The 14,795-nt window shown below is 32.3% G+C and overlaps 2 protein-coding genes across 8 annotated transcripts in view; both read right to left on the reverse strand.

Moving 5' to 3' along the window:
- AMY2B (amylase alpha 2B) overlaps nt 1-1,085 on the reverse strand; it is a 57,815-nt gene extending 56,730 nt beyond the window's left edge. Inside the window, exons 1-2 of the mRNA XM_036112146.2 lie at nt 1,023-1,085; nt 176-250 (exon numbers count right to left, since the gene is read on the reverse strand). The gene's annotated coding sequence lies outside the window, so the exon portion shown is untranslated. The remainder of the gene's footprint in view (nt 1-175; nt 251-1,022) is intronic.
- RNPC3 (RNA binding region (RNP1, RRM) containing 3) overlaps nt 1-14,795 on the reverse strand; it is a 60,895-nt gene that overhangs the window by 34,340 nt on the left and 11,760 nt on the right. For 3 of the 7 annotated variants that reach the window (XR_004923567.2, XR_013448012.1, XR_013448013.1), the window contains exons 8-16: nt 11,232-11,357; nt 10,053-10,204; nt 7,059-7,220; nt 5,909-6,003; nt 5,762-5,820; nt 3,742-3,874; nt 2,759-2,830; nt 1,023-1,735; nt 176-250 (exon numbers count right to left, since the gene is read on the reverse strand). Coding sequence is in view for 2 of the 7 variants with exons in the window: in XM_036112151.2 (XP_035968044.1) it covers nt 2,771-2,830; nt 3,742-3,874; nt 5,762-5,820; nt 5,909-6,003; nt 7,059-7,220; nt 10,053-10,204; nt 11,232-11,357 (787 nt within the window). In the remaining 5 variants the exon portion in view is untranslated. Of the gene's footprint in view, nt 1-42; nt 1,736-2,758; nt 2,831-3,741; nt 3,875-5,761; nt 5,821-5,908; nt 6,004-7,058; nt 7,221-10,052; nt 10,205-11,231; nt 11,358-14,795 lie in introns of those variants that run through there. The other 4 variants (XR_004923565.2, XR_004923566.2, XM_036112151.2 and 1 more) reach the window with 4 other exon arrangements.

The following is a 14,795-nucleotide window of genomic DNA, read 5'->3' on the forward strand; positions in this document are numbered from 1 at the left end:
CACTTTCCAAGTGTATTAAACAAGATAAAAAAATTAAGAACATTATTTTATTGGAAAGAAAATAATTTATTATATATGAGGAAGATGATTAAAATACATGTAATATATCTCCAATAAACTGATTTAAATGCATATAGATTTAATTTTTAAATATACTTTAAAAGCTGTTACGCACAGTTCCATAGTCCAGGTGTCAATTTCTTCTCCTTAAAGTGGGAAAGCAGTTGGAAGACATGGAATCAGAAGGAACCTAAAACACCATAAGAGTTCATTAAAAATAATTATGATTATAAAACAGCTCATTAGCTTTTAGTTATTTTAAAACACATTCATATTTAGAAAATTAGTGAATCATGTCAGTACTACAAATTTTTAATTGTCTAAATAAACAGCTTATATAGAAACTGTGATTTATAACATTAAACATTTTAACTGTCTCTACAAAAAACAGCAACTTCAATATCTAATTTTTTGTACTCTTGAATGATAATAATTATTAACAGAATTTTGAATTGTTTTCCTAGTACTAGCAAGAGCAGGATTTGCAAGACATGCAGAGGCTCCAATTCTTGATTTTCCTACTTACAGAAGGTTGAATGGCTAGGTTGGTATAAGCACCTAACCATTTTAATCTAACAAATTAGTATCCAAACTGGTCAGCCCTTGAACTACTAAAGATACCTTCCCAAATTAGATTCTTGGTCCCATTCCCAGAAATTCTGATTTATTAGTTTTAGGAGAGAGTCCAAGAATCTTTAAATGTAAAAATCCTTCCTCAGTGGTTCTCAACCTTGGTCACACATTAGGAGGTTTGAAAAATTCCAGTATCTGTGCTGTGCGCCAGTCCAATTAAATCAAAATGGGGAGAAACCCGGACATCAGTACATTTTAGACTTTTTTTTTCATCAGATTTTTTTAAGTTTCCCAGGTGATCCCAAAATGTGGCCAAGATTAAGAACCACTGTTTTAGGTAATTCTGGTCATCAACCAGTCTGGAAACCACTGTTACTACATATACCTACCAGATTGTTTCTTTTCACTTAAGGAGCTACCCTGAGTCAACATTATGTCTTCTTCCCTCTGTTCCTCTTTTCTCATTCCTTTTGTTTTGTTTAGAGAAAGAAAGAGGAAAAAAAAAAATACTTCTACTTGCTATCTATCTCAAAGGAAGTATCAATAATAAAACCTCAGATATGAAGTCTGCTACTCTTGGAATTTACAAAGAAATTCAGTTATTTTAATTTTCAATATATATACTTTTTTAAAAGAAAAAAAATCCTTTCCCCAAATTTTACAATACGTTATATAGAACACCTAAACCAGATACATCATAAAACAGAAAGCATATGTTATTGAATTAGGTTTAGGAAATACATAAATATAAGAAACAAGACTAAATCCTGTGTTGAAGCAGATGCATACATTCTCCAAGTAAATAAGTTGACCTGATTCACTAACTTTCCCTAGAAAAATTACATAACCTCAAGAACAGCATAGAAAATTCAGCAACAGATCTAAAAAACACGTAAGTGATTTGTCCAATCAACATTGGTAATTTTAGAAATACCTCATTTGAATAAATTAGAAAAAAAACTATTGCTTAATCCGAATCAATGGGTAGGGGAGGGACAAAACATTTCTAGGAGAAACAGAAAACACTGCCCCAAAAAGGATACAACAAGAAAGGATACACTTTGTATGACAGTAATACAGCAGTATTTACGCAGGAATGCTTCTAAAGAAGAACAGCAGAATGCAGTTTAATTTTTTTTCTCAGTTCTCACATTAGATTTATAAATAAATGATTTTTTTAAACACACACTGAAAATTGTTCATTTTTAACCATTCCACTAAGGTATTTGTAAGAATTCTGACTACATCAGTATAGATACTTCACAAAATTCAAATATTCAAGGCATTTCACAAAAGGAATAAACATTAAACAAAATTTTCCCTTAGTTATATGATTTTTTCAGCTTAACACCAGTAAAGCTGACTGAGTTAACTTCATGTTCTTCCAAATATAAAGGCAGAAAGATTTAAAATAGAACACAAAGAATATATTTCCACTCAGGTTTCTTAAATCAATAGAACACAAACTTTGAAGTTTAAAATGGTTAATTCTATCATTTTTATTCATTAAATTACTTAAGTATGCATTAAAATTACTTGTTTGAAAGGCAAAAGATTTCATTCCACAAAAAATATGTAAATACTTCTGTGACATGTGCAATCAGTAATGCAAATTCTTAGGCCCCATTAAGAGTGACCAACTGGTCTTGGCTTGGTGGACACTTTCCCGGTCTCAGCACAGGAATACTGGCATGGTAGACTATACAAGGCTCCTACTCCAGGCCTACTGAATCAGAAACTCTGGATGAGGGTGAAGGAAGCCTAGCTGTTTTATCAGCCCTTCAGGTGACTGTAATACATGTTGAAGTTTAGGAACCACTGCTTTCCTATAGGTTGAAAAGTTTTAAGACAAAGACATATTCCCCTCATAAATTCATTCTCCAAACTTAATTTTACATACACTTGGGCTTTATTCTGTAGTTATAATTTTGAAATTTATTGGGAATTAACTGCATAGACAATGACACACACAGAGTGATAGAGACACGGATGGATAGATGGATCAACTGATCAATTATCCTTAAAAAACCTTAGGAGATACCTGAATTATCACTCTAGAAGGCTTTTATACTTCATTTTATCTCAAGAAAGTCTTGTTCTTTTAATATGTTATATCCATACTTACCTTCATTAATTTTTAACACTTCCTTTTTCCTTCTTTAGAATCTTGTTTTGGTCTAGCAGATCGAGCAAACTGCTAATATTTAAAAATTAAGGTTTCTTTCACAAACAGGACAGTAGTCTTCTCTAAATAATTACTAAGAACTTCCTAATGTAGGGCAGGAGTACAGTTTTTAAAATGTATCTCTTGTACTTGTCTTCCTACTCTCAGCTATTTGTCAAATATTTTTTTTATTTTTGAGTGCCTCCTACCTGCTGCCCATGATTTGCAGAAGTAAAAAATTTACCTTTTCTTTATAATTATTTTTTTACATCTGGACCTTCACTCCATCTATCCCACTGATTTCTAGTTTGCAAACTGCATTAACTACTAAAAGCAGAACGTTTAATCAATATTTCGGTTGTTAAAATTTTCAAATAGAAATATGAATTGTAATATCTATAATAAAACATAAAAGAGTAAAACTACAATGAATCATTTTTTTAATGACTCCAAGTGTATTTGTAGATACTGTAGTGTTTTAGGCTTAGCCTAAAAATGTACTTCTGATCTGTATAAATGAAATGTTTAGACATGGCTAAATTATAATAACCTCATGCTACTGAGGTTCCTTTATTTTCCAATAAAAATCTAACTACCCATATGACTCAGCTAAGTATGTTTATAACTGAGTAAGCTAGAATACCAGTTGTTGAGATTTCTAAAGGATAACTTAAAAATTAGTTTCAAGGGGTGCCTGGGTGGCTCAGTAAGTTAAGTGCCTGCCTTCGGCTCAGGTCATGATCCCAGGGTCCTGGAATCAAGCCCTGCATCGGGCTCCCTGCTCAGCAGAGAGCCTGCTTCTCCCTCTCACTTTGCCCCCACCCCCGTTCTGTTTGTGCTCTATCTCAAATAAATAAATAAAATCTTAAAAAAAAAAAATTAATTTCAAGTATACCCTTCTACTGAAAAACACACTGTCTTTGGAATGGATTATTTAAGGATACAACCACCATAGGTTTTCCAAAAAGAACATATCCATTAGCTTCCTTTAAGGCTTTTGCTGCTGCTTTTTCATTTGGAAGTCCAATGAAAGCTTGTCCTTTCATGCGACCTTCTTTCATCAAACGTATATCAAACCTAGGAGTCAAGGAAGAAAAAGTGGTTTTGATTTGAAGAATATCAAACAATTTTGATCACGGGAATAGAAATGTGTTGAACATTTAAAATGTTTGCCATTTCAGAGTAAAAATGACTATACTGTCTGATTAGAACATTACTCGGACTTTCTAAAATTATGTTTTGTATACTGTTCTAAAATTGATTCAAAGTAAGTTTGATAATGAATTTATATATATCCTTCTAAAGCTCTGTTAAGTGTATTTATGTAATTTAAAAATTATAATACTAGGAACGCTAAAAACAAACTTAAATTTTTATTTCCTATCTCTATGTTTAAAAAATTTCATACAGCCAACTCAATACTATCTATTCAAGTGACAAAAAAACAACTATATAACCAAGAATAGAAAGGCTCAGAGGAACCACAGAAAAGTGACACAGAACTTCAGAGTAGGAAATGACCTTATTGATCTAGTCAAAATCATCATTTTACAGGTGACATCTACAGAGAATGCATGACTTCTTCAAAGTCATAAAGACAGCTAAAATTAGAGTAGAAACACAAACCAGATTTTTTATTCCAAGTGTAATGTTCTATTATTCCATAACATGTTCATTTTTCAACATTTTTGGGAAAACGATATTCAAAAATCAGAAAAACCAGACCATAATTTACAACTAAAGTACTTCCTACAACTGCAATAGTCTATACAGAGCATTAAAGAATGCAGTGACTTTTTAAATTCACACAATTACTCCCACGAAAAGCAATTATTAATTTATCATTTTGATGTATATAGCTTTTTCCATATAGAATTATTTTCCCCCTCAAATTTTAGTTACAGCAACACTAAAAATAGAGGAATGTATACAAATATTTATGTACATGAAACATTTCATACATATTTTTTTCTGTTTCTTATAATCATGATTCAAAGGTAGCAATAAGAAAAAGAACTAGTATTTTGCATGCGTAGCAAAAGAAACTTTTGGTATACTGGTAAGAAAAGATATCTGCCACTAATGAGTATAAATAGGCCAGATAAGAATCAAAAGATTAAAATAAAACTTAGTTCCAGTTATCCTCCATATTACCTCCACTCAAAGTCTTATCTCTTTACCTTTTCTACTTTTCCCTACTTCTAACTTATATGGCCGATGGTCTTACATACTTTGGAGCTAACTAATTATGGCATTTTAAAGAATGAAATTCTAACTCGAAACATTAGCTTTTATATCATTTACAAATCCTATCCCCCTTTTGCTCTCATAAAATTGGGAGCCTTGCTTAATGCAGACTAATTAAAAGAAGGGAAGCTACTGCCAAGGTTAAGAATCTGAAAAATTTTGCTGGACTGCTACATATACTCCTGAATGAGTCATTAATGCAGTTGTTTTCAAAGTGTAGTCTTTGGACCAGTAGCTTTGGCATCATCCATGAGCTTTTTAGAAATACAAATTCATAGGCCCTACCTCAACCTCGATGGACCCAGGAAACGCTTTTACTAAGCTCTTCAGGTGATTCTTATGCAGGTTAAAGTTTGAGAATCCCTGCTTTAGGACTGGGGATTAAGGCTGGAATTTATGCTGTTTGTATATTGGAACTCAGTCATAAAATATTAGTGTGTGTATTGTTTAGGCCTGCTTACATGCTACAAAGATAGAACTGAGTAGCTCCAACAGACACTGTATGGCCTGTAATAAAATAAAAATATAAAATGTTTCTATCTGCCCATTTATGAAGAATTCTGCTGACTACTGCTTTAGACATCTAAAAATTAGGCAACATAAGAGCATTTCTTCCTATAATTTTTATCTCTATAGGGAAAGTGCTGGGATTAAAAAAAAGGCTAATTTGTAACAGATAAAAACAAAACATAATTTGAGAATATGACTCCCACTTACATTATCCGTTGTGTTTCTGAGGAAAAGTCAACATATCTCCCAAAAATAAATTTAAGGTCCTAGAATTTTAATAAGAAAAAGACAAGTAAGAAGGTTCAGGGAAAAAAAAGGTAAAACAATAAAGTCAATTTACAAATTTCTATTTACCTTTTCTTGAACATGTTTAGCTAAATTCTTTACATAAATTCTACAGTTTGGTTCACCAGGTTCGTAACTTCTGAAAACTGAAAGTGTTTCCATCTCTTATTAAAAGCAAAACAAAAGGAGGACATACATTAGGATATTTTCATTACTTTTCTCAAAGAAAAACTATAAAAACATTCAAATACAAGTGTTAAATAGACAGAACAAGCATTATGAAAATGTCAAAACCATAACCATTAATAGCAATGTTATTAATAAAAATACTCATTAAAAATCTGAATTGATAATACGAAAATAAGCTTAAAAATTTCAGGCCATCTAAAATAACTAAAACTTGTCCAATAAAATATCTACTACTGAAGCTCCTTTATGATAAAGTTACCTTATTAAAAAAAGATTGAAGCAAATAAATAGGTTATCAATCACTTTTGTCATTGTCTTGCTTTAAGTCAATTTCCCAAACCACCAGGCACCAACACAGTCAGATGTAAGAATGAATTACTCAAACCTAATCAAGTAATTCATACAAACTGTGGCTTCTACCACTACTCCTAGTATCAATAATCAGTTCCTGACAACAGATGTTCTATGCAAAAATGCTAGTTGGAAGTTTATTTCCCATTATTATGGGAAATATTGTAACATGCTACATGTAATCTAAAACCCCTAAATAATTTCCTAAAATGTACTAAAAGCAGGAAAAATTCTTTAGAAGAAAACTATCATGTTAGGATATAAAATCCTTAAACACAGACTTTTAATTACCAAATAACTGAAACTATTTTTTTTTTTTTTTTAAACAACTGCTTTGCATGCATCTCAAACACAGAATTGTAATGATATATCCACTGTATTTGGAATACAAAACTCCAGACCATGGGCCCCTTAATTTTTTTTAAATGTTATATAAAAAGTTTTAGGAATGAAAACAAAAATATTTTTTCCAACCATAGATAGACTGAAAACACTGTATCGAGAGATACTTTCCTCCCTTCAAAATATGGGTATTAAAACCAAAAGCAGTGATTAAAAACATTAACTGGGAAGATGTTTTGATATATATCCTTTAATTAAGGTAAAGAACATGAAGACATTTGTTGTTTCTGACACATCAAAGACATAGAATAAGCACTGGTTTATTTCATGAAATTACCTTCTCTAGAAATTCTGCCTTTTTCCAACTCCCTTCTAGAAATACATTCTGATGGCATTTCATCACAGTCCTCTTTAATCTCTTCTGTGATGTTCAAATTAGGTTTAGGGAAGATTTTTCCAAATCCTACATTGGGTGCATCACCTCCAGGAGCAGGTAAATCTAAAAGTTAACATTAACATCAGCCATTAAAAATTCCTACCCTTCAAAACAGGTTTTGTTTTCCATTTTTAGTCTTTAAGATATCTTTTGGCACTAAAACTCTTAAGTGTTTTTCTCAATGCTTTAGAACAGGAGTAGGCAAACTTTTTCTGTAAAGGTTCAAATAGCAAATATTTTAGGCGTTGCAGGCCATATGGTTTCTGTCATGGCTATTAAACTCTGCCACTGTAACATGAGAACAGCCAGACAATAGCTAAACAGCCAAATGGTTGCTTGGTGGGTCTACTTACAGGGTCTGCAAAGTGGAAAGAAAATGAATTCATTTTCAACGTATTTAGTCTGAGGTGCCAGAGGGGCACCTCGAAAGTATAAAATGTATTGGGCAAGATAGACAGAATGTGTGCTGGGGGTGGTCAATAATAAGTGTTCTGTTTAACCTATCCACTTTGAACTATTAACAGTTATATGAAATAAATCTGTAGTTCATTAAATAAATTACATAATTATCAAAGGCATTCCGTAATGGAATGTGCTCATTCAAGATTATTCATACAGTGGGTTTGAAGACTTCATAGTGCTACACCAGAATATTATGAAACAGCCTTCAATCTTCAATCTTATCAAAGATGATTAAAAGATTAAGATCAGCATATATGCTGAAATCATAAGACAAATGGAAATTTGAGGATACCAAAAAGCTTCATTAGGCCTTTCCCCACCCTCCCACCAAAAAGAAGTCAATTCTACTCTTAGAACCTATAAGAAGTGAAGAAAAACAAGTATTCACACTTAAGAAATTACTCAATTAGGAAAATTCAAAAACACCGCAAATTTTTAATTTCAGATAGCAACATAATGGATTTCATTTACAAAACATGAATTTTAGCTTCAGCAAAAATTAAACTGGCACAGTAAGGATAGGGTTAAATATTCACTAGAAAAATTCTAGTCATACTACCAAAAAACAAGCAAAAAACTAAAAAGCTATGAAAATGATGCAAAGAATATGCTAAACTTAGAATTATAAAAAGTTTCTTTATAATGTTGAAAAACTGTTGTACAAACAGATCTCCTGTGGCCTGAAAGTATCAGTAAGAGAAAAACTTAAGACTGCTTCTCCTGTTACTTCAACGTTACTAATTGACACTGATGTAGAATGGGAGGACTGTCATCCTCTCATACTGGTCTACACCCTTGAGTAAATTAAGCTTAAAAAAGTAAAAATTTGTGTCTGGGTGACTAACATGAAGTAAGAGAGAAAAATATACAAAAAGAAAAATATAAGTATTGAAACAAAAAAGCTATCTGTGCCCTACCTACTGTTCACTTATTCAACAAACAATAGCAGCTAATTTTTAGACATTTGCACCATGCCAAGCATTTTATTTTACTTGGATCATCTTGTTTGTTTCTCACAGCCAATATTTATCATCTGCTCTTCTGTGATAGGCACTGTGCTCTGGGGCAGGGGTTCTGCACATGCTGCCTCTCTGGTGGAGACTATGATCCAATGGCTGACCCAAGCCCACCCCTAATGCCAGCAGGGCCAGGACAAGAGTACAAACGGAAGCCTCATACCATACACGGAAATATTGTAAAGTTACAAATCAAGTTTAACTGTTAAATATGTTCTATTCTCCTTAATAATAATAATAATAATAATAAAAGCAACTATCTGAAAAGGCAATGCCTTCTCATTAATCTTGGAAAAGACAGGAATTAAAATCAGTTTTTCCACTCACTACATTTGCAAAACTTACTGGAACTCTGATCGCATATTCACACAAATGCTCAAAGATACATGTGCAAAATATATGTTCCAGTAGTTTCTCAGATAGTAAAAAAACAGGAACAACCTCAACTTCTATCAACAGAGCATGATTAAAGATGCATATAACTGTACTATGTAGTATTATGCAGCCATAAAAAAAATAAGGTATGTATTTTTATGTTGATACAGTAAGCTACTCCCACTAGACTTTAAACTCCTAAAGATCAGAGACCACATCTAGCTTGTCCTTTAGTGCCTAGCATAGAGCCTGCTAGGCTGTATGCTTTCAGTAAGTCAATACTAAGTCAATGGCAAACACTACATAAAACATGATGCCCATTTAAAACAAGAGGAGAAAATGTGTTTACACGTGTATAGGATAAGGTCTGGAAGAATAGCTATATTCCTAATTATTAACAATGGTAGTGAGATAGGGGACAGTGGGGTTTGAGGTGCTAAATTTTTTAAATTTTTACTTTATATGCTCCTGTTTTGATTACCTTTTCTATAAGTTTGTATTATTTATGAAATTAAAATTAAGGAACAAAGGAATGCCATTATAAATAGTATCAAATTAATGCCTAAAATAAACAGAATATCTGTAATTTTAATAAATTGTCTTTTAAACTGAAGAACAGTATCTTAGTAATTAATCTTCCATGTCTTTTGGATAAAAAAATATTTACATAAAATCTACAATACACGTAATAGTCACACTGCTTGTTTCCTAATCAGTAATTCAAATATACTAATAAAACCACAGAACATCACAACTAACAAACAATGAAAAAATAAGTCAGTAGAACTGTTCTTTGTATTTTTCGTGTAAACATCAGCAAAAACAAGACTCAATTTCACCCTAAAGTTAATTACTAGCAAAAGGCAACAGTAATGGTTTCATCATTAAGCATTAATTTTAGTTATATGAAAAAGTTCAAAATGGATAATATTCCATGACATTAAGGAAGGTTAACTGCATATTTTAAACATTTAATTCTAACACAAAAAGCAGAATGAGAAGAATTTTTACACAGCATATTAGAGAACTAGAATGTGCTTACCATAATTTTGTTCTTCACGATTTTGTTCTTTTTCTAGATCTTTCTTAAATGCAGATGGCATGTCAGTAGATATATGAAATTCAATTTTCTTATTACCTACAGGTTGTGGTTGGTCAAATACATCTGAAGGTAACAGCACTGGATGTAAACTGCTGTTTATAAATAGTGACAGTATTACTTGGCAATTGCAAATAAAATCCTAAGTAAAACATTATTCCCATTTACCTTAAATTTAACACTGACAAAGCGCTCACAATACCATAAGCATTGCACAAAATAACTTACATTTAATACTTCAATAAACCCTAACAAATTTGCTAATATGGATACTATTAAATTACTAGTTAAATAAGGAGACTGAGATTAAGGGATATCACTCATTAAATGACAGAGACAGTACTTGGGGACTACTGATTCCAAACTTAAAGATATTTACCAATATGCAAAGACATTCATTCTATTTTTAACATAAGCATTTTTATGTTCTGTATTCTACATACATAAATAAAGCTATGCTGTCCAACAGAATTGCCACTAGCCACATGTGTCCTAATGAGCACGTGAAATATTGCTGCCCAAATTAAAATATAAATATATAAAATACACAACACACTATGACAACTTTGTATTAATTATATGCTGAAATAATATTTTGGATATAATGGGTTAAATAAAATATATTATCAAAATTAATTTCATCAGCTTTTTAATCCTTTCATGTGGCTACTGGAAAACTGAATTTGGTTCATGTTATTTATCTTTAATTGTTCAGTGCTGCGATAGAGATTAAAAGCATGTGATGTGGCATCAAGACATACATAGGTGAGAACCATACATCGGTGAGAAACATACATCATATTTATACTTAATGTGAAATTAAAAAAAAAAACACAGATTAAGACTTATTCCTTCAAAATGGAAAAAAGATTTCTAACAAACTCCTTTCTCAATTTTTGAAGTTACTTACAAGTTCAAGGGAAATTTACATTGTAGAATAGCTAAATGAAATTAAAATTGCAATTAATGTTAATTTTATGTGATTAATATATTAAAATATATAGAATCCCATGGCAAACAGGCAGGTAAAATGTCTACTGTAATTGTTTATAAATGACATGGTTTAAGCAAGTAGACAAAGTACACAGAAAACCCTTATTTCATAATCCAAAACAAAATTACCTATGTGGAGCAGATGAAGGTGTTTTCAACATATCCTTTATTTTTTGCTTTTTTCTCACATGGTGCTGCTTTGTTGTTTTTGGCCTTTTGGGCTGAAGATTTGCTAGTTCCATTAGTTTGGTCATTCTACATTACGAAAAGAGGAAGTAAAGAATTCTTCATGTACAAGCATGTAATATAAACTATAAATTATACATGTTATATTATAAATTATGATCTATATAGAAGTATAGTTTCTAAGCCATCAATTAAGATAATTTAAAATAAGCTCAAGTTCTAAATTTCCTTGGCCAACTTTCATCTTAAAGGAACTGAGAATTTATTTGAGAGAGAGAGAGAGAGAGAGTGTGTGTGTGTGTGTGTTTGTGTGTATGCACACGCACAAGCAGGAGGAGGGGCAGAGGGAGAGGGGGAGAGAGAATCTTAAGCAGCCTCCCTGCTGAGCATGGAGCCCAATTCAGGGCTATCTCTCAACCCTGAGATCATGCACGTCATGAGCAGAAATCAAGAGTCGGATGCTCAACTGACTGAGCCACCCAGGTGCCCCTCAATTTACCTTTTAAAGATATGTTTTATTATGAAAATTATTAGTTGTCCAAATAAAATGGCTGCACTTGATGCCAGAAAGTTGAACAGGATACAGTAATACAACCTATGTAACTTTATTCCTTTTTTTGACTAATATTCAAAAAGACCTTATAAATACAGTATAATTATTTTAATTCTTATTCTAATTAGAGTCTAAACTGAAGTTATTTTTATTTTAAAGCATTTTCAAAATCATTGCACATGAATCATTTTATGAACAAGATAACTTACTTTTTCAATACTATCTTTGAAGTGGCTTTTTATAAGAAACTATCAAGCTGTGATAATTGATATATTGTACCTAGTTTATCTTCATTATGAGTGTAATATTTCAAATAGATCCTGCCTAGGCATTTTTGTATCTTCCACAGAATCAGACACAGCGTTTCCAGAGCAGAAGCTCACAACCACTAGTCACAGCTCTATTTCTACAGTTACATTTGTGAAATTTGAAAGCAAAATAAACATGCACACAAATTGCAAGAAAGGAGAATGTGGTTAAAATAAGCTTTAAACCAAGGGAGGAAAAATGTAAACATATGAATGTGGTTAAAATAAGCTTTAAACCAAGTAAAGAAAAATGTAATAAACACATGCTATACATTTGTAAAGCCTCTTAACAATCAAGGTTTGCCCAAAATTTTATGAATAAATCCAGTTATACAAAACATGTTTCTATTCACAAATTGCTCACCCAAAATAGACTAAGCCTCTCAACAGTGCCAGGCATAAATTAGGTAATCAATTAATATTTGCTAAATAAATAATATGGTTTTGTTTTTGTTTACATTTCCCAAAGATAGAAAAGCATGAAACATTGTTTTTTGCAAAGACTTTATTCTCATTACTCAAGATGAATTACTTGCAGAATTCCTCACTACATCCCTAAATAGAAACCAGAATGAAAAAAAAAAAAAAAAGGTTTTGGCTAGCCTGCATAAAGCATTCCTGAAATTACTACCACTATTTTATAAAGAAAGTAAAATGTACATAGGTTATGTAATGAACCCAATGCAACACTTTATACCATTCTTTATTTGGCAACAAGTTAGTCTATCAAGAACTGCCAGCCTTCCTAAATGTCTCTATTCAAGACACCCCATTCACCCCATTTTTGTAGTTTTGGCTCCACCTACATTTTTAACTCTTTCTCTAGAAAAAATGCATATTGAGAGAGTACTTAAGTTAACATCGACTCGATAATAGTCACATTGTTGTTGATTATTTGTAAATATTGCCTGGAATCTCTACTTGGTTTTTGTTTTTGTTTTTTTTTTAAGGTTTTTATTTATTTTTTTGACAGTGAGACACAGCAAGAGAGGGAACACAAGCAGGGAGAGTGGGAGAGGAAAGAGCAGGCTTCCCACTGAGCAGGGAGCCAGATACAGGGCTCGATCCCAGGACTCTGGGATCATAACCTGAGCCGAAGGCAGATGCTTAACAACGGAGCCACCAGGCGCCCCTCTACTTGGGTTTTGACTCACGTAAACCCCTCCTGTATCTGACTTCTGTACACAGTTACCTAAGATTCTCATCATTTGGGGCACCTGGCTGGCTCAGTTGGAACGTGTGACTCTTCACCTTGGGGCTGTGAGTTCGAGCCCCATACTGGGTCTAACAATTACTTAAAATAAAAAACCTTAAAAAAATAAATAAATAAAATAAAAAATTCCCATCATATGCCCATAGTGGTCTTCTAGGCTAGAGGTTGGCAAATTACCGCCCTGGGACCAAATTCAGCCAGCTGCCTCTTCCCGTAATCAGAAAGTTTTGCTGGAATACAGCCACATCCACTCCTTTAAGTATTATCTGTAACTGCTTTCCTACTACAACAGAACTCTTAGCCCTATACAGAAAATGTTTGGCAATTCCTGTTCTAGGCTATGCTGTGGATTATATACCTGAACATTAACCATTTACTGCTTTTCACCAGAATCTTTAAATAAAATGTATGTAGGTTGTCAAGAACAACCAATTAAAAAAAAAAAAAAATTCATCTGCATTAGTTACTACAAATTGTTCTGTATAAAATCCCACAGAAATGCTCTAGAAATTTATTCTGAGGAGAATAAAATTCAGGGGAATAAGCTGAAAAAAATACGAATACAATCCATTCTTATTCTTGTTATTCGAGATAGTTAAAGTTTTATGAAGTCTCCACAAAGAATTAGTGAATAATGAATCAATGCCCCTCCGGGGAAGTCAGGATTGGGTTCCTGCAAGCCTATACTCTTAGCATTTCACCAACTGATCAATACACACCTTGTTTCATGTGTGTTTTTGTTTAAGGACACCTTATTTTATATATTGTTGATTCACTAACATTGAATTTACAGTCAACAGCACTATAATTCAACCCTGAACAAGGCTTATCTAACATGTTTTCTCCATTAGGAACATCACAACCTTCTTGATTTTGGAAACATTAGACAGCACCTCAACACTATGCTTGGGGACCAATTTAAACAGCAAAATCACCAACAAACATCATAAAAAATGTGAAAGGCTTGGTATTAAATAGACCACAAAAAGGATACTTGTTTACAGTATTGGAGATGAAGTAAGAAGACAGCATGTCACCCTGTTCTACTAGGAATGTGCACGTCAAGCAACTCAAATTTTCCACCATTCTGTGCATGCCCACATTGGCAAAAGACCATACAAGCACTATAAGTATTGATTTGGGGATTACAAATAAATTTTAGCATGTGGGGATATTCTCAAATACATAATCCACAAATAACAAGGATCAATTGCACTTCATAATACTATAATCATTGATCTAAAGAATTACTCACAATCCAAAAACTTTTCCTTAGGTCTCAGATCTTAATCTATACCTATTATATATGCTTGAGGGGTTGGGGAGTTGGGGACAAATTTTAATGACCCCAAATTATGAAGAATTATAGGTAAAATTTAAGAAGAGCAAAAGAATCTGTCTCATATTCTGTTCTTTAAATCTAAACAAATATT

This window comes from Halichoerus grypus, chromosome 5 (genome assembly GCF_964656455.1).
Source record: "Halichoerus grypus chromosome 5, mHalGry1.hap1.1, whole genome shotgun sequence".
Lineage (NCBI taxonomy): Eukaryota > Metazoa > Chordata > Mammalia > Carnivora > Phocidae > Halichoerus > Halichoerus grypus.